This window comes from Gallus gallus, chromosome 2 (genome assembly GCF_016699485.2).
Source record: "Gallus gallus isolate bGalGal1 chromosome 2, bGalGal1.mat.broiler.GRCg7b, whole genome shotgun sequence".
Classification (NCBI taxonomy): Eukaryota; Metazoa; Chordata; class Aves; order Galliformes; family Phasianidae; genus Gallus; species Gallus gallus.
The window spans coordinates 83,926,939-83,947,035 of NC_052533.1; the positions used below are offsets into that span (position 1 = coordinate 83,926,939).

The following is a 20,097-nucleotide window of genomic DNA, read 5'->3' on the forward strand; positions in this document are numbered from 1 at the left end:
AAAGGCACAAACCTGGAACCACACACAGAAAAAGCAGTGGAGCTGGTGTCTGCTGCTGCCGCCATCTGTAGACTGTAAATCTGCCAACTCGGTTTTCTTCTAGACATCCCCAGGAGAGATGAGTTTGCTGATCCCATTAGTCCTCTTGAATGCCAGCCACATGCTGAAGAGAGATCCCAAGAGAACAGTGCATACGACTGGCTGAGGAGGTGCAATGACTTACACTGTGTAGGCTGCAAGCAACACCGTAAGTGTTAGGCAAGGAGTGGATGCCATTATATTCCCTCTAGGATGGAGGGAGAGTGGCGTGGCAGTCATGCTTGCAAAGCAGCTCAACTTTCTCCATCTGTAGCAAATCACAGAATATCCTGAGTTGGAAGAAATGCACAAGGGCCATCAAGTACAACTCCTGGCTCCACATAGGACCACACAAAAATCAGACCATATATCTGAGAGCATTGTTCAGATGTTTCTTGAATTCCAGCAAGCTCAGTACCACAGCATGTGTTCTGGGGAGCCCATTCCAGTGCCCAACCACACAGCATGAAAGATACCTCAAACTCACCAACACTCTTATTTGTAGGAAAGCACTGATATTGACATTTCCCAGCAAACATCAAGAGAAGAGCACCTTTTTGAAATTTTCTTTAGGAAACCAGAGTTTTTGTTGATCCTAGCATTTTCCTCAAACTCATACCATAGGACTGTTCTTAGTATATTCACATATACTGGGTTGCTCTTATCCAAACAGTTATCACTAGAAAAATTGATGCTTGATACCTCACTTTATTCACAGAGAATCCTGGCTTTTCATTGCCAGTTTGAAGAAAGGTTTGAGAAGACAAGAAACTCCTACTTCTGAGAAGCTTTTCCCTGACAGCCAGGCTGTGCTGAAGCTGAGGTTGGCAGCAGTCACCTCAGCCACTCCACCCAGCTACCTGCGCATGTATGGTGACTCAGCTTCTAATGACACAGTCACACATTCATTTTTCCACTGAACCCGTCCCCTTTGACAGCTTGCAATGAATGGAAGAGTTGATCAGTGTTTATTTTTATCTTGTCTTTTTTAATTTGAGTTCTACTTTTGGGGCAACTGTCAAAAGCATATTTAGCCACTTTGGAAAAAACTTGGCACACAAAGACCTCCAGAACTATGGCTAAGCAAAGGCATAGTTCTTAACAGAAGATAATTCTGCTTCATACTTCTAACTGTGCTAATGGAGGGACCCAGTAGCGTTTCACAGGAGACCTGTGTAGGTTTGAGATGCAGTGCTGATATTTCAGCTTCAGGGGAATGAGGAAGCTATTGCACAGCACTGTGTTGTTGCTACCCCATACAGACTACCATCCTGCTCCATTTTGAAAAGGAATACTATTCAAATAATTGCAAATGAAACATTTAGTGGTACAGCTGGCCACAGGCCCAAGAGACGTAGGAACAATACAGGCTGAGTCAACAACTGCTGGCTTAACAAGGCACAGGTGTGTAGGCAGAATTACAAGACCAAACATCTACAGTGCTTCCTTGTTCTTTGAACAGTTGACCTTCACATCATTTCCCCCCCTTTCCTTCAGTGCTGTCCTCTCTGCCATCAGAGGCATGATCTCCTCATGCTTCTCTCCTTCCACTCTTCCTCATGCTGGGAGGTTTGACAAGAGGCTGGCACAGGGCCTGGGCAGAGCCTGTTGCTTCCTGTAAGCCTTTCTTAAACCAAAACTGCTCTTCAGAACTGGCTGGACCTCCCTCACAGGCCCACCCTCTCCTTGCTACTGGGATTACTGGAGGTAGAAGTTCTTCCCCTCACTATGCATAGCCTCACAAGCAGCAGCTCACCTGCTGCTTGCTTCTTCTGACCAGGTGTGCTGCCCTCCCAGCAGAAGGGAATGAAGCTTTGGCTTTGTGCACTTCTGAATAAGACTTCCCATTTATTCATGTCAGCTCCTGTATATGGATCTCCCCCCCAGTTTTCATTGTTGGATGGGAGGGCAATGTTTCAGCCACAGAGGACTGCATCATTCATTAGCCCTGACTGGTTCATTTCTTTCTCTGGCACAAGAAGTGAGCAAGCATGCTGGTTTCCTTACAGATACAGGTGCCTGCAGTCCATGCATGCCCAGCTGTGTAACCTTCAGGTGAGCTTCTTGCCATACTTGACATTGGCAGGTGCCTGGCATGTGTTGCAAATGAGTAGAAAGGAAAGAGCTCAAGTGCACTTGTGCACTGGTCTGCAGGACATTGAACAGGACTCCAGTTACTCAGAAAATATCTGATATCCATCATTAGAAAAAATACTGGGAGGCTTTGTAAGAAACCTTTCTATTGATTCACATCACATCTAACAGTGATTTTTCTGTGAACCTGCCCATCCCATCTCCCTTCCCCCCAGATTCCTCCTGCTCCCTGGTTACTACAGGGGGAATGCCTTGAACGAAGATCACCATTTATAAGCTATTAGTGGCTATTGTAATACAAGGCCCACAGACACAACCAAGGCTCCGTTGTTTTTGTTGATACAACCATACAGATGTCATGAGTCCCTACTACAGGGCTGGCACAGAAATGAAACAGCAGATCACAGAAGTCTTTGAAATATTACCCCCACCTGCTTGTTCAGAGTTCAGCTAAGCCAGCAGTGTTCCCCAGAGAGTGGCATTACTAAAACCTCGTGGTGAGCCGACACCACAGGCTAGAAGAGAAGAATAATATTTCTAATAAGTGGACTGGCAGAGTTCAAAGGGATAATAAGCATTTAAATTCAACATGAAAGACATCTTCCTCTTCAGAGCTTTAGGAAGGAAAGTAGCCAGGCAGATAAACTATTTAAAAGCCCCTTTAATCAAGGCTATTAACATAGAGATTTTTGTCTTAATTAAAAACATCTCCATTCAGTCGCATTAAAGAGAAAGTGATACAAAATGTAATTTATTCTTCTATTTGAAACTTTTAGAAGAACTGCAAAAACATTTTTTGCAGAGAACCCCTCCTTCATTAAAAGTTATCTTTGAGAAAAAGATTAATTTAGTCTATCCCGCTGCTCACATTTTCATTTGGAGTGAACTGTACACTTGTATTGCTACTTTTGTAGAAAGCCTACTTTCTTGGCTTCCCAAATATTTGAATTTCTGACCATGAGCAATAAGACAGGCAAATATTTATTCTCAGAAATTTCCTGGGGTCTCAAAAGAAGCTGAAGAAAACAATGAACTTCAAAGAGGCATCCCCAGCAAAAAAAAAAAAATGAGGTGGTGCCTACGGTCTGGATGGACTTGTGTTGCAAGGGCAATGTAGGCATACATAGAGAGCAAGAGGAAAGTGAATAGGATCAGAGTAGGCCTTGAAGATTGGGAGTACCAGGAAAACTTCACAAATAAGCATGGCATCTACCTGAAAATAAATAGTTCTCAGCAGGATAAGGGTTGCTGTTCACTTCATTTCAGCCAGACTTGCAGACCTGTGTCGTTACAGAGGAAGAGCAGCATATGGGACAGGCGTGAAGCCTGCCTGATCCTCCCACATGGTGCAGTCTGCCAGCTAAGAAACCTAACCCCAGGCAGGGAAAATATCACCATCTGACAGAGTTTTGCCAGCATGAAGCAGCATTTCTCTCAAACCGTGAAGCAGTTCTGCGGGACAGCCATGGTGTTGCCAAGGATAGATGCTGTTGTTGTTACTAAATCTGAAAGGGTTATGGAGTCATTTGCTCATCAGTTTCCTATTTCTTTGCATTTCTCAGAAATTTTGGTAATTTCTCTTCTGATTCATTCATCCTTGCCCAGCCAATGCTGACTGAACTGATAGATGCAGGCACATGTGGTAATACCTCAGCTACATCATAACATAACCTTTCAGTTATAGTGCAGACACGTGCTGACTCAGCAACATTGCCTTGGCCCTGGGACTTGGTTGGTCACCTTCAGCAAAGTGCCTTTTGTCAGACTGCAGATACCTAGAAATGGGTTTAGAGATGTTCCATGTTCTTCATTATGTCTTGAACAGTACAGTGTCAAGGGTCATCTTGTCCTCTCATAATAGCCAAAGTGATCAAATACCCCATTATCCAAACTAAGCAGCAGCAGAATAACCAAGCACCTCTTGTTGAGAGTAGAATGGTCCCACACAACCACTGATCTGCCCAGTATGTTTCTTCCATACTCCCCTCAGTCCCGCAGTGCTTTATTTCGAGCAACAAATATTGCTGTCTTGTGGTAGTCACACTAAATTTGGGCTAATTAAAGGACAGCAGTCCTATCTGAGCAGAAAGATCTGCAGTGTCGGCCTGTGCTGCCTACTGAGGCTGCTGCCTGCCAGAGCTCTTCCAAGAGTTGGGCTGCTCCCTGGAGCTCTCTAAAAAGTGTTATGTATATATATTGTCCTACAGGTATATGTGGGTGCAGAGGAACATCTGCGTTTTTAAAGGGAAGGAACACCTGCATCATCATCATCACCACCTATAAAATGGAAAGTAACTTCAAAGCAGCTCAGTCTCCCCATTTTGCCCTTCAGAAATGGGGTGACACACTCATTTTTACCAGCCTCTATTTGCCTCGTTTCCTAGAAGGGATGGTGCAGGCTGTGAGCCGAACAGAGCTGTGCCAGCTTATGGCAGCAGTCACCTGGCCCACACACTCCTGTGAGATGTCGTAAGCTTACTAAGCCCCGAGTGCTGCCTCACTCTGCTTTGTGCATTACAGACCACCTTTCCTTGAATGTAACCTTTCTGGAGATGCAGAAAAGGCAGGATCTGCCTGAGCTGCTCGGATGAGTCCTAGGCATTAAATCTATTTCACTCTTACTTGAAACTAAATCAATTTAAGGATTGTTTGATGGCTTTAGTTAATTAGCCAGGTTTCTATTTGATGTTTGTTACTTTTAAATTCAATAAGAAAAGATTACTTTCAGTATTGTCTCTTCAGATAAGCAGCATTACCTGCTTCTCCTGATATAGTCATCTCTTATTAAAGTAGCCAAGGAGGATTCACTGTTGCCACTTGAAGCTAAAGAAATGTCAGAGGTATTAAAACATTGACATTTTGCTGCAGTTAGATCTCTGAGATCAGCCAGACAGCTGCCTCAAGGCTAGGTACCAGATTACTCATCTGATTTTGTTGCTGTGATATGGCATTTTTGCATACAATTACTGTTAGTCACTCCCTCTGGTGTCAGCCTCTACACCAATTCCCTTGCACCATTTGTCATGGTTATAATGGTCTCCACATGGCCAGCACCAGAAACCCAGAGCTACTTGTAATGTTTGTTTCAGTAATAAAATAAGAACATCCTAAAATCCTTGTTTCCTTTACCAGTACAAAATGAGATGGTGCATATGATCTGCTCAGCAAATGCTGAGTATAACAGGATGAAATCCTTAGGGTGCAGAAGGTTTGGATAGCTCAGCTGCGTCTGGATGCCCTAACAAAGGGTTTTTACTTTTAAATGACTTTCCTTCCATCCACCTCTCCCAATCTCACTTCCGTTTTATTACAAATCTTTCCAAGAGTACTAAAAACAACAACAAGATAAAAATAACTTGCTTGGTGCCCTAACACTACCTGTGCATTCAAGATGCCTGTTTCTGGTTACCTGCTGTACCCCTCAGCCTTGTGTCAGGGCCTTTCAGCTTACCACTGCCTGTATTTTTGATCTTGCCTGACTTAAGATCACACAACAGCAGACAGCAGTCTTTCCACCATACAGAGGCAGGTTACTCTTTGTTTTGGCTGAGAAAAACTGCAGGATGCCCTGGATTTATCTGACCAGTTCCAGCAAGCTGAATATCTTTTTGGCAATGAAGAAGAGGAGCTTTCCTCATTTCCATGTCTTTGTTAAATGAGGTTACAAGATATGTGCTGTAAGCAGTACAACAGTAACGTTTGGCTGACAGTGTCATAACTTCTTCCTAACCCATTACCTGGTAGGGCAGACAAAGCAGTGCAGAAGAAGCCTGAGTAACATTAGGAAATATTTTTCCTCAAGTTGACTGTTTCAAACTGCAATGAACTTCAGGAAAGAAAGTCCATCACCACTATCACTACAATCTCCACAGGGTAGCAAAGCCCTGACCAAGGTACAGCAAGACATTATTGTCTTCTCACTGACTCTTCTCCTGGTCTTGGTGTTTCCACTGATTTGTATAGTGGTCCAGGGCTGTACAGTAAATCTTAGAGAAACAACAACAATCTGAACAGTGAACTCTCCTTATCAGTATCCCATGTACTTTTCCTTCCTTTCCTTTGGCAGTGAATGCATTGGTTCAAAGACAAGTGTCCTCCCAAGAGCATCCCTGAATGCTCTGACTGCTATTTGATAAGAGAAATGGAAGAAACCCACAAAATTATAAGAAGAGATCAGAAGCTATTGATCTACTTAAAGATATTGGTACTTTAATCAACTCAGGTCAATGAGCTCTGGAGATCCTTTCCAACCAATATCATTACAGCTATGTCATATTAAAGTCATACAAAGTATTAGAAAGGGAGTACTGAAAAAATTCAGTACTAAATTTAACACCTGCAACACACTAGAATGCACAATAATGAAAGCATAGCAGCACGACCCCAGACCACAACAGGTGAGGAACCAATCAAACATGACAGCAGTAAGTAGAGAAATAAAGAAAAGACTCTACTTACCTTTGAGAGGCCTCAAGCACACAAAAATCCCTAAAAAGACACCCTCAGCTCCCCTGGCAACCCTTAAATGAGGTCTGGGAAAGGATGGATCCTGGCTCCACCCTTTCCTGTCATTCAGGTGCATTGCTTGCACCTGAGCTCCCCTAGGTTGGCCCTGCCTTCCTACCAGGTGCTCAATCAATGTTTCAAGCAGTGACTTCCATTTCCAGTTTTCAATAGTACCCCAAGTCTCTGAGAGACGTTATCCTCAGGAGCAGATGAACCCTCTCCATGCACTGTGGAGGATGGTTTATCATTTCATCGAAGCCGATTTAATTTTCATGAGGGACAATCCCTTTTCGCTTCCCACCCCTGCACTCACCACCTTCCTTCAGCCAACATTTGCATTTTCAGGTGTTACAAGGTGGATGAACAAAGTAGTTGTTTTGTTACTGCATTCATTTTCCAGAACATCAACTCCCTGACACGCTTAATGGTACAAAGACAAAAGCCTAGCAGCAGTCCAAAGCATACAGCAGGAGCACTGTGCCGTAGAAGGGCAAGGACCTGTCTTTCCAATGGCATCTCGGTCCAAGATCAGAGTAAACCACATATAGTACTATCCTCTGCAGCGGGACTACTTCCAGCTCCTATGGCTCTGGTTCACTGAGAGAGCTGCCAATGCCACTCAGCCTCAGTGTGCATTTAGAAGTATTCTAGTAATTTATTTTAGCAGCTCTTGTGTACACACGTATACTGCTTCCTTTCCGCCTGCTGCACCCCTTTTTGCCTTGTCCAAGGCTAGAGTTATGTTGAATCACAAATTGTGGCTTATGATTTATTATTATTTTTAAAGATTCCAGATTCTTACTAGCTGCAGAGCTGTGCAGTGGTAGCAAAAAAGGCCATAGATGTTCTACATCTGTGTGAGCTTTTATTTTACATATATATATACAATATATATATAATGATTATAATTAGGTGCCAGAGATGCAGATAAGCATCAGTGGTGTTTACTAGCATGATAATATGGGAAAGAAATGCACTTTTATTCATCTGGATGATTTTCATGTTTTATCTATCCTTCAAAAGGTTTGAAGCCCAATGCATGCAGGAGCATGGAACATTTATAGGTTATGGTCCTGTGTGTGTTTTCCTAAGGTAAGGAATAGAAGACGTTCTCAGGGCTTTTTTCTATCTCCCACTAGAAGCAGTATGCAAAATGTAGTTTCCATGGTCACAGCATAAGTCAAATGGGATGACAGTTTCTCTTAAGTACTTTTCCATCCCTCCCCATAACTCTCCCAGCTCTTCTCTTGAGCCTATGTGGAAGGTAGAAGTTATGGTTGTTTGTGCCTGAGGTCCCCTGGCTTCCTTTTCTGCCTGGTGCATTTCTGCCTTTGTCTTGGTACTTGCAGACCATGGTGGCTGTGAAAAACAGCAAACTGAAAACCCCCTCAGAAGGACTGGTGATCAGCTTCACCTTACTGCTTTGCATGTGGATCAGATAGCTCTGCCTTCAGGAGACCTTGATCTGTCTGCTTGTTTATCCTGCTTGAGACAGCCATTGTGCATAAAACTTCAGCGAAGTTTAACAATTCCAGTGAACCACCTCTGTGATTTACAAAACAATAGAGTCTAAGAGTAAGCCCTTTGGGCAGAAAGAAAAGGATGTCAATAGATTAAAGAATACAGGTATGACTATGAATAAAGCATTTTCCAGCAAGCTTGGAAAGCCACCAAAGCAAATACATGGAGCTATTTACTCCTTTGAGGTATTGAGAAACTCCGGTTTCTTCCAGGTGTGTACCTGAGTGCTCATTCAGGTGGGAGCAGTTATCCTCATTCTGCCCTTCTAGTTCCTAGGGTTTTAGGACTCCTACTAGTTTTCCTCTTTAAACCTTCTTGTACCACACTGCTTACACTGCAGCGTGCCCTCCCTGCTAAAGTGCTAAGCCTCGAATTTTCTTTATCATGATAAGCAAGAGCTCAGCTCAGCTTTGAATGACGGGGTTTGTTCAGAGCAGAAGCAAGGATTTACTCCTCTCTTTAGCTCAAGAAGAAGTCTGATAACTACAGGGTGTACCCTGAACTCGAAGGAAAGGGGCTTATAGTCTCTCCTTAAGAGCCCTCTCCCTACCTTTCATGAGCCCAAAGGCTAGGAAAGCTTGTTTAGTAGGACTGCTGCTACTGTGGATTTCAGCCTGTTTTGTGAGTTACCCTATGATAACTGCAAGCCTGTGCCTTCAGAAGCATCCCAAGCACCTCAACATCATTGCAACCTGCTTATTCTTTCCTTGCTGGTGCTATGTCTGGGCTCTCTGCAGCAGAACTCCCAGAAAACAAGAGTTAAACCGCTATGTTGGGTTTTTTTGTATCCCAGTGATACTTACCCAATAGAAATTCTATCAGCCAACAGCAGAGTTTACACTTTCACAATTTCTAGACCTAATAGATTAACTGTTTTTAAGTCACGTTGTGTAGCAATGCTGGCCGCCTCAAATTAATTCTCGCTGACAGTCCAGTTGCTTCAGATTGGGCCAGAAAGCTCTAACTGGGCTGTTCTGAGGCAGGTGCAGCATTTGTCTGTTGTCTTTCCCTGGTAGGAACGCCAACAGAACTTCTTCTTTTGAGAGAGGTCACATTTCTTTGTGTCCAGTATCTAACTGATACCTGTACACTCATCACTAATCCTTCTGAAGTGATCCCATTTCCATGTGGAAGTTTTAGATGAAATCCCGTTATATGAACTTTGTTTCTTTTTTTATATGAACTTTTTATGTTGCCTTCAGCCTCCCGCAGGTGGTGAGACCCACGCATCCCCTGAGCCCTGCAAGCTCAATGCAACGTGTTTATCCTGACCTAGCCACGCCACATGCAGGGAGGAAAACAAACCACCTATCTTTCTTACAGCAGGCCGCAGCTTCAAGGCTTTGTTATGTATTATTCTTTTCATCAGTGAGAAAGTGTGCAGGAAAACAGTAGAGCCTGGCTGATCAAATGCACCTGGTCAGAAATCTCACGATGTGAAGTCCTGGCATCGCACGCAGTTGGGCTCTGCTTGAATTTCCCCGTCTATTTTGGGCAAGGCCTGAGAGAGACAGTTGTGTGGTGCAGCATTAAGTGCCTTGCTGAACCCAGGCCAAAGCTTACCTAGAAGAAACAGGCAAAACTCGTGAAAGCATACTAAGAGAAAGATCTTGTCCATTCTCTTTTCCGTAAGGCATGGAAATGAGGAACATATCAGCAGTAAATTAGCCAGAGAGAAACATTTGGATTAATGTTTCATAAGTTTGCACATCTGGCCAATAACAAGATGTGATTTACTGCAAGCTCTAACTCTATGTATAGACCTCTGTGAAGTGATTAGGGGGAGGAATCTCTCTCCCCGCCCCCCAGATGCTTCGTTTCCTGTTTTAATTTCATAATGGACAGCTTGCATTTTCTGCAAACAATAATGGGATCTGCTTTCTCTCCCGGCAGCTTGCTCACTGCATTTGGTAGATGAGCCTGAGAGGGAAGCAGCCTTTAGAAGAAGATAGATGGCATAGCCCTGCATGCAATCTGCTGTGATGGGCATGGCAGCTCTGCAAAGAGCATCTGTCTGCCTTGATGGGGAAGACTTCCTGTTTACTTCTAAGGACAGCAAATTGTTTATAGGAGGATGCTCTTCCATACTAATGAATGGGCCTGCGGTCAGATTGCTGGCAGCTTAGCCCAGCCCTGAGGCATCCCACAGGAACAGGGGGCAGTACTGGCTCTGAGGAGCTGTGGGTGCTGAGGTCTTTCCTCCTTTGAGGCTCTTACTGATATCCCAGCCCTGTGAGTTTTCTGCTGTCCTCCTGGAGGGGTCAGTGGCCTGGTCCCTTTCCCACTGCTGGGCCATTCTGTGCATGAGTTTGGGGTCTGACGTTGTATGAGTTACCCAAAAGGCGTTCTCCATCTTCCCAGGGTGGGATGAGGTTCACGCCTGGCTGCCTGAGCATGTGGAAAAGCAATGATAAGTCCAGGCACACCCCATGTATGCTCTTGTTTACCCCTAAGGAATTGTACAGGATGTGATTGGGACATTAAGCAGCCGTGTGTTTCATGGGGTGCTAGAGTGAGTGTGTCAGCAACCGCTTGAGCCTACATTTACAGGCTGTAGGAGAGATGCATGCATAATTCATATACTTTTAATTAAATGGTAGCATCTCACAATATATTGCATTTATTTTAATTACATTTATCTCCTCACTCTTGTCGACCAACTGAAGCATCACTTTTTTTTTATCCTTTCAGTTACTATCTGAGCATAAACAACGCTTATTGGACTTTAGGACGAGACGTGCCAAAGGAACTGTGCCAGCTCTCCCCACAAAGGTTGCAGTGCCAGAACAGGATGGCCAGGAGCTGCCAGGGGAGACAGGAACTGCCCTGGGATGATCTAAGGATAGAAGTCATACACATTGTAAGGCTCCTCTCAGGCATGTGGAGATTGCCCGAACCATTTCAATGCTGCAGGAGAGTTTCTTCCAGGATTAAGATGTCCATAGATAGAGGAGCCTGGAGTTTTTGCTGCTGCATTCATATGTAATGCATACAGCTGGGAGACAAGGCTGCTGAGATCTACCAAGACACGCTCTTTTTTACTGAATTCACTGCTGACCTCACATTGTTTTATGGTGGGACCCATCAGATGCAGTGAGGGCAGCAGCTCACCCACATCTTTCAGCATTGAGTAAACCGAGCTGGACAGGCATGGGGCAGCTTGTATGGGATGTTTCACACCACCGGTGTGAGCACCAGCAGCGATCGCCATACTGGGAAACCAAAGTTGGGTTGGTGGGGAAGGATGGGAGCTGGTAATCTCGCAAGTGGATGAAAGTGCATTGCTGAGAAATGCCATTCTGTCTGCCAGAAGATGGTTTCCCTCCTTCCAGAAAGGTATTTAGTAACTATGGTTTCCTTGCTGCTGCTCTACAGGCCTGATTTTTGTTGGGTTTTTTTTTTTTTTTTGGTTGGTTGGTTTGTCTGTCTGTTTTTCTCAGCACACACACACACACACACACAAAGGAAAAAAAGCAATTAATACAGCTTCACTGCGGTTTAATGGCATTTCTCCCATGAGACCAAATGGGCAAACCTAGATCTTTGTTATTGATTTTGTTGCCACAACAGTAGTTCAGGTTTGGCAGGTGAGAGCTTGTGCTCCTATTAAAAAAGGAGAAAAGCACCCAGCTTGTGCTGCCCTTGTGATTTATTTCACACTATATGTTGCAAGATTAATTCCAGCTGCATTGCTTTGCTAAGAGAGCACTTACTTTGGAGCACCTGATGGGGATTAATAAGTTGATAGTTTGGCTTTATGGAGAAATGAGACACTGAATTATGGAATAATTACAGTTGGAAAAGACCACTAAGATCATCTAGTCCAACCACCAACCCATCCCCATCACGCCCACTAACCATGTCTCTCAGTGCCACACTGACACATTCCTTGAACACCTCCAGGGACGGTGACTCCACCACCTCCATGGGCAACTTGTTCCAATACCTCACTATTCTTGCTGAGAAATTGTTTCCAACACCCAATCCCCTGGTGCAGCTTGAGGCCGTACTCTCTTGTCCTATCACCATCACCTGGGAGAAGAGGCTGACTCCCCCCAGGCCTTGCTACGATCTCCTTTCAGGTCACTGTAGAGAGCAATAACGTCTCCCCTGAGCCTCCTTCTCACCAGAGTAAACAATCCCAATTCCCTCAGCCCCTTTCTGTAAGACTTGTGCTCCAGACCCTTCACACCTTCATTCCCTTTCTCTGGACATGCTGCAGGGCCTCACTGGCTTTTACCCCATCCCACATTTCTTTCCTGTGGTTCACAGTCTGACACAATAGCATGAAGTCCCCTCATGGTGAAGTCACCAGAAGTCCCTCATGGTGGTGTTCTGGCCGTCAGTGTCCCAGGCAGCCTGGAAGCAGCACTGCTGCAGGTCGGATGGAGATGCTGGGTACCCCCACAGTCCACCCCAAAGGAAAACTCTTCTCCCTCCCTGCCACCACATACACTAAAAATATATAACTATACATAACTAGTATCAATTGCATATATAACAATGCAGTTTTGTATGTGTTGTTTTATAATAAACTGAAAAGGCAAACATTTCTTTAGCTGGTGCTTGGCTGTCAGGGCACCAGCAGCAGACAGCGTGGGCGGCTTGCTGCTCCCTTTCTCCCTGTTGCTTTCGCCTCCTCTTCCCCTGACCATCACAGCCCTAAAGCCTGGAGCAAAGCCACCCCATATGCTGTATGTGCTGCTGACAATGCACAGGAAAGAGCTGTGATGGTCGGAGCTGCCTAAGGTGTCTGATGCCTCAGCTCTGCGGATCTCATGCCTGACTTCTCACAAACAGGGCAAAGCTGCTCTCCTCACCTCCCACCATGGGCTGGGCTACTCGCACAGATGTGCTCTGGGCGGCTGGAGGAGGGCAATGGCTGATCTTCTATTAATTCCCTCATTCGCTGGCATCTCAGGTTGGATATCAGGAAAAGGTTCTTCACCAGAGGGTGGTCGGGCACTGGAGCAGGCTCCACAGGGTCATGGCACCAGCATTGCTGGAGCTTAAGAGGTGTCTGGACAACGCTCTCAGCCATATGGTCTGAATTTTGGGTGGCGCTGCATGCAGCCAGCAGTTAGACTCTATGATCCTTATGGGTCCTTTCCAACTTGGGATATTCTACGATCCTACGGTCTCCTTCAGCAGGTGTGATGAAAGCCAGCCAACAGGTTGCTGTAGGGTTCTCCTTTAGAGCAAACTGAATTTATGCATGGGGATCCCTGTGCTGACCGCTCACAGGCTTCACTGACGTTGGCAAGAACATGGCCATGGCCTCTTACCAGGGCTGGGGCTTGCTTCACCAACCTGCGTCTGCACCAGCACCAGCGCCTTCCTGACCCACAGCAGGCTTTGTGCAGTGTGGTTGGGCTGCTAGCTATGGCCTCATCTTCCCTCTAAGTTAATAGTTCCCATGCAACATCTCTTTTCTGCTCTAGAAAGCGTGCCCCCTGAGAAAGAGACTTGATCTTAATGACCTCACGTCCACTCCCATAGATCAGTCACCCGATAATAAAACAAGAAATGTTTCAGATTTATATCTCTAAAATCCTTATGCTTCACAGTCCCAGCCAAGTTACACAGGTGTGTTTGGTGACCTTTCAGTGCACAGCTGCTCATCCGCTGCACCCCAGAACACTATTTTTTTTTTAGCAAAGACAGATCTTAAGGGGAATTAATTAACTAGGTTTGCTGGCTGGATAATCAATTTTCTTGGTATAAATTGAGTGCTGATGGAAGAACATTGATCTGTTGCATTTCCCTGTATAGAGATTAAAAATAGATGAATACCCAGCTGGAGAAATTGTGATGGGATCATATTCCTTCCCACTACAGAGTTTTGGCAGCCTCAGAAAATGGGGTGAATGTTACTGGGATTTCATTTCACAAATGCATTGGGAAAGTGAATGTGAAAATGTCCTAATTTAGCAAAAGAAAGTGGAAATGTTTCATTCTTGAAGCAGCTTCTCATTAGACACCGAAAGGCTGGCAAGACCAAGGGCAAAATCTAAGTGAAATGTTTTAACTGTATTTAAACAAAAACTACTTACAATGATATTTTAAAATACTTTTTAACGTATTTATGTATTTACTGCATTTTCCTTCACGGAGCAGCTCAGAAAGTTGGGGTCTCTCAGCCCCGAGTGCAGTGGATGCCTTCTCTCCAGCCCTGCACCCCAGCAACGCCTTTTGCCACATTTGGGGCCCAGCTCAGACACCAGCAGCATGCCATGGTTTGTGTTGCTCTGCCTTGGTCTCACCAAGGTTCCATTGCCGCAGCGTTCAGCACAGCATGCCCTACTGAGGGCCCACAGATGACCAGCATGTACAGCTCAACTGCGTGTTTCCCCTGTGTATGTGTTCGTGGAAGTTTATATACATGTTTAGGAGGTCCCATGCCTCCTAAGTCACTGATCTGACTACAAACTGCTCAGACTCTGTGATGTATTTTTCATCTTATTTATTGCAGGCATGAATACAGGAACAGGTAAACAGCTGAGCCGTAAAAGTTTCTCTCCAGGCATGTTTTCAACAAAATGCCATCACACACTGTCTGGTGATACATGCTGCTACCCAGATGGAACAAAACGGGGTGAGTGATCTTTCCTTAAAGCTGCTGCCCACCAGCCCAGGCTGCAACTGCCAGAGAAGCCTTCTCCTCCCCTCACTCCCTCTCTTCCTTCTCCTCCCCGTGGGTTCTTTTACGGCACTTAACTTTACAAAACACAGTTGTGAGGCTGATCTTACATGCAATTACAGATCAGCACCAGTATATTTATTGCAAACTCCTTAAACATCAGGACATCAAAATTAAAAAAATAATAATAAAGAAAAAAAAATAAAAGAAAAGAAGGAAACAATATTCTGTTGCATAATTACGAGTAGGTTTTTGTAGCCAATGAACCAGAAATGTATTCAGAAGAATAAACAGAAGAAAAAAAAGAAAAGAAAAACGAAGGATATTCATAAACAGTTCAAACAAAACATGGTGCTGCCTCCATTGAAACATTTCCCTGCATTGCCAGCTCTGTTTCATGAGCACATGGGGTCCTGTTGCAAGAGAGATGTGAAGCCACAAGCTGAAACTTCCCAGGAGTTAATTTTCAAACATTGCATTTCCAGGGGCTGAGTACATTTGAATGGGAGAGATCTGCACACAGCGTGGGATCCGATTGAGACTGGGGATCTCAAACGGTATTTCCTAGGAAAACCTGGTTATCCCCTTTAAAACAAAATAGTGAAAACACCTGAACCACACAAAAATGAGCCGCGATTGGTTGGCTTCCATAAGAGATTGCAATATGAGAAAATATTTAACTCCTTGCATAGCTGCTGAATTGGCTGCTAAATTTTGCTTGAATCACCGAAGCACGACAACCTTGCATTCTGCCACTTGGCAACTTCGCACCTGAAAGCCCAGCTCTGCCTGCCAGGTCGGGGCACCCTGCTGGGCTCTGCTGAAAGCCGGGAGCCCCGGAGGCTTTGCCAGCATGGCCATGCAGGAGGCGTCCCCAGCTGTCCTGGTTTCATAACTGGTTTCATAACACCAGCTGATGCCTCTCAGCTCCAGCCAGTGGCAGCTGTCCCAGCTCTTTGCTCCCCCGATGAGGGATGAAAGCTGTTCTGACAACAGGGCGTTCGGTGGCATATTTACATCTAATGAGCTAGGTCTTGCTTGCAGAGCTATGCTGGTCACAAATCGAATCTCAAAGGACCCCTAGATGGTGTAGTCTTGTTGGCAAGGGCTTGCAATGTAGGCCTAGCCAGAGGGACAGAGGGCAGGATTCATCTCGCTTGACTGTAAGCAATTTAAAGGTAGACGTTGAAGTCAGAGGCACCTCTGGAAGGCAGTCCCTTGGATCTCTCTGCAGGTGAGAGCTGGACATATAGCATTAGGTGAGATGAAGCCCGTCCCTAGAGGGCTGGAGGACAGGCTCCTTCCAGCCACCCTGTTCTGTCACTAGCTCTGGAGACCATGCTTCAGAAGGCTGCTGTTTAAATGTGTTATCTATCTTTACATGTGTCAATGTACATGGTAATGATAGCCTGTGCTGGGCTTCATGCTGCCACAACTACATATGCAAGCTCATTAAAGCTAGCTCAGATACTTCTGCACTATTATATAGACATTCCTTCGGGCAGAGTATCCTTTCACACCTGTAAAGTTAAAGCCTAGGGGCAAACCTGGACTATATGCCCCCAGCATATGTTCATGTTGACGTTGTCTTGTTTGCTGTAGTTTGGATCACAGGTGTCCTAAAGTTATAATTTCCAACTGGAGGCGAGGCAGGAGTGTTGTTTGATATTCAAAGGATGTGGAAACTGAAATGCTTAGGCGTGGCTGAAGAAAATACACAGTAAGAAAGAACAACATGATGACATTCTGCAGCTAAAAGTTTAGTTCAATACCAGTCTAATGCGTTAAATAAAGCTCCATTAGACTGCAGAATAGGAAACAGTGGCAGCCAGTAGATAAGACACTAAAACAAGACAAGGCAACGTACGTGGGGGTTTTTGGTGGGAAATGCCCCACTGGAACTGAGTGACCACACGAGCCTTTCCCTCTCCGTCTGGGAGGACCAAGGAGCTCAGCTATGCCAGAGCAGCCCCAGCTGCGGGGACATGGCCACCGCGAAGTTACCTTGGTTCACATGTTTTGTTTTCCAGTTCTGAATAGTTTAGCGTAAGAATTTTTAGACAACAGGAGTAAAAGGCTGCACTAAAAAGAATAAACCAATAGCTTGTTGATGAGCAAGAAAATCAGAAGGGCTGGTCTGAGCCAGGCATTCCATTTTGCTAAAGGCTTTTGCATATGTGACCAGACTGCCCTAAAGCAGGGAAGTGGATGTTTGCCCCCAGACCTGAAGGCACATTGCAGGGTTCTCAATGTCCATTTCAAGGCAATCAACACAACCAATGTGTGCACTCAAATTTGATTTCCTTTGTTTTCCCTCAGTGATGACTTTGTGAAACAGCCACCAGTTCACATGCAAGTGGGTGCTGCCTAACTGCAGGCAGCAGATCAGGTCCAGCTAGGGTCAGTGCTGTGCCATTTGAAAACCTACTTTACTTTCCTGAAACAGCATCTCTAATTAGAGTTTTCATTTATTTGTTCTTTCCAATGCTCAGTCTTATTTGGGTGCGGACAAAGGTGCTGCTGCTCCTCCCTCCATTGGGACCTTTTGGGAAGTGGTAAGCAAGGAGTAATGGGAAACAGAACATGCAGACTTTGATGTGTGTTGCATGTTCCCTTCTTTTCTGATCTCTTCACAGCGATTTAATGTTCCTCATTCACTTTTAATAACCTCGGACTGATGGAGAGGTACACGAAAACATAAGGAATAGGAACGCCTTGGCACCATAACCAGAAGACGGACAGCATACAGGTTGTGTCTGATTACCCAGCAATGTCATCGGAGTGCTCTGAAATCTGCAGTCCAGGTGTGTTTCTATGATTCCTCGTGCCCATTCTTTGTGTTGAGCTACATCATGGCATTTTGCATTGCAGGTTTCTACCTCACAGTTGTACTGTTTATTTGGCCCCATTTCATGGTAACCAGAAAGATTTGGGGTGCTGGATTTTAACTGGGAAGCCTCATGCTAGTTTCTTGTCCCAGTAAATCTAAGATAGACAAGTCATTTTATACCTCTTACATTGCAATCCACAGTCCTGTGATGCCCTCAAGATTTCTCCTCTCAAAGAGGAGAAAGCAGAAGAGCACAAGCTAACTGAAGGAAACTCAGTCTCACAGCAATCACTTCCCAGCCTCCACACAAACAAACGGGTTAAGCTGAGATAAAGCCATCGTAATCAGTATCAAATTAAGGACAATCTTTTATCTTAGTACAAACCAGAGAACACAGTGTACAGAGTAACAGAAAAATATACATCTTCAGCCATACAAAACACACAAAAGCTTTCCTGTTGGAATAGTATCTTGTAGCTGACAGTCAGTTGTTGGTAGCTTTGTAGGCAACCCTGCACTGCTGGACAGGGGGAAATGGAGAACTACTCTTTACAATTTAGGAAACTGTTGGTCGTGTTACCTGTATACCACAACACACTCCTCGAGGCTGCGGTCCTGCTGATGAGAACGCCCACCCAACCCTGTGCCACAAACTATTTGTATTACTTTTAATGTGATCGATAAATCAGTGCAGCAGGAAGGTGGATCAGAGAGGGAAACACCCTGGCTGTGCCAGCTGTACTCGTGCTGCCCAGGCTCTGTAGCTGGAGCCGTCTACGTGCGGGCAAGCCTAAGTGCCCAGCAACCTGGGGAAGCTGGAACTTCCCACCAAGTTACAAAAAGTCAGTATCAAGCTAGAGAGTCAGTAGCAAATCGCTTTAAACAACTGTTTTTTTTTTTTTTTTTTTTTTTAATCATTAATGGAAATAAAATAAGATTTAGTTTCAGGTTGAGGTTGAGAAGGCAGACTGTGGGGAGTGTTGGGTGCGTATACCTTTGTGGAGGGGTGTCCTCCCCCTGCAGCTATTTGTATCTCTGAGTAAAAGTTAAGAATTTAGTAAGACAGCCACTCGTTTTTCTGTGGAGACTAACAGTCCTGGGGTTAGGATGTAATAATCATTCTTCTGCTTTAAAAACGGTTCTTTAACAAATAGCGGTTGCTCATTGCAATTTTCAGTTGTACAAAATGACATATTTTCTATGTTACTATCAAAATATTCTGCATAACATTAATTTCTGTGCACTTATTAACATATGTACAGAACAGTGTTTCCCAATAGAGATCAGTTTGCTCCTTGCTGATCCTTTTTGCCCTAGATTTACCAAAACCAAACCTGAAATTAACTGTGTTAATAGTATAAAATCTCAGGAGAGATAAAGGATTGAAGGTTTATTTCCCAGCAGCAAACGAATAAAGGAACTCCTTCAAGTTAAAGTCTAGCCAAGACTGAATTTTAACCAACCGTAGTGAATCCAGGCGAGTCAGGAATATCACACGTTTTCCCGATGCATTATGTTGAGTACACAGAAGCAGAGGAATGTAAACAGACAGAAGGCACGTGAAAGGCCCCGATCCATTCTCCATCAGACGGAAGCGAGAATTTCATAATTCTGTCATCAAGAGTCTTTTCATCATTTTCTCTCTCTCAAGTTCACGCCTCAGAGTCTCAGCGCTGTGTAATTAATGCACAAACAGCCAATTATGGGAACCACAATAAGTCTCAGATTTCAATTTAAAATAATTAACATTTTTGAAATACCGAAAGAGGGGGAAAAAGGTCAGACTCGATTCAGTGAAAAGGCTGATAACTGATGGCTGATTCAAAAGCAAGTACCGCTTGATATTTCTGAAGAGCAAACAGAAGCAAGGAAAAGGACACAGAAAAACCCATATGGCTAAACTGTTTATGTTTTAACCTCACTTCTGCTAAAGGCTACTGATTTCAAAGGGAGCTGAACGAAGACTCTAAAAATAAAACAAAACAGCTACAGTAAATGCCAGCACTCAAAAGAACGGTGTTACAGCCTTCTGCTCCTCAGCACGGTGTGAGTTGGATGGACATCCACCTATGCTGAATTTACTGCGGCCCGCTTCATGTGCACACGTCAGGGTAGGGGAAGCAGAGCCCGGATGTCCTTGGTCACACACTGAATCTCACACTGGGAGTGACCTGAGCTGCGTGGCCCCATTTCTAATAAATAGCAAAAATTGGGAAGAAAAGCAACAGTTTACTGTGTTGTTCTGAGAGATCAGTAGCTGATGCTTGGAAAGCATTATGGAGACATTGTGAGAGTTTTTCTCCATTATGGACAAGCAGGAGTGGAATCACTCATTTGATCTGGGGACATCCTACAGAAGCTGACTTCATAGAATCAAGTATCACAGTCATACAATCATAATATGTCTTAGGTTGGAAAGTACCTTAAG

The 20,097-nt window shown here is 44.5% G+C and overlaps 1 protein-coding gene and 1 long non-coding RNA gene across 13 annotated transcripts in view; one reads left to right on the forward strand and one right to left on the reverse strand.

Annotated features, from left to right (window-relative positions):
• The window catches only part of LOC107052653, a 47,592-nt gene that overhangs the window by 7,688 nt on the left and 19,807 nt on the right, over positions 1 to 20,097 (forward strand). For 4 of the 9 annotated variants that reach the window (XR_005857321.2, XR_005857320.2, XR_005857318.2 and 1 more), the window contains exons 2-3: positions 14,672 to 14,794; positions 17,476 to 17,643. This is a non-coding gene — a long non-coding RNA (uncharacterized LOC107052653). The other 5 variants (XR_005857323.2, XR_005857322.2, XR_005857324.2 and 2 more) reach the window with 4 other exon arrangements.
• The window catches only part of EPB41L4B (erythrocyte membrane protein band 4.1 like 4B), a 169,153-nt gene continuing 163,703 nt past the window's right edge, over positions 14,648 to 20,097 (reverse strand). For all 4 annotated transcript variants that reach the window (XM_015282344.4, XM_046935227.1, XM_046935212.1 and 1 more), the window contains exon 25: positions 14,648 to 19,342. In XM_015282344.4, coding sequence (XP_015137830.2) covers positions 19,273 to 19,342 — 70 coding nt within the window. In that variant the 3' untranslated portion in view covers positions 14,648 to 19,272. The remainder of the gene's footprint in view (positions 19,343 to 20,097) is intronic.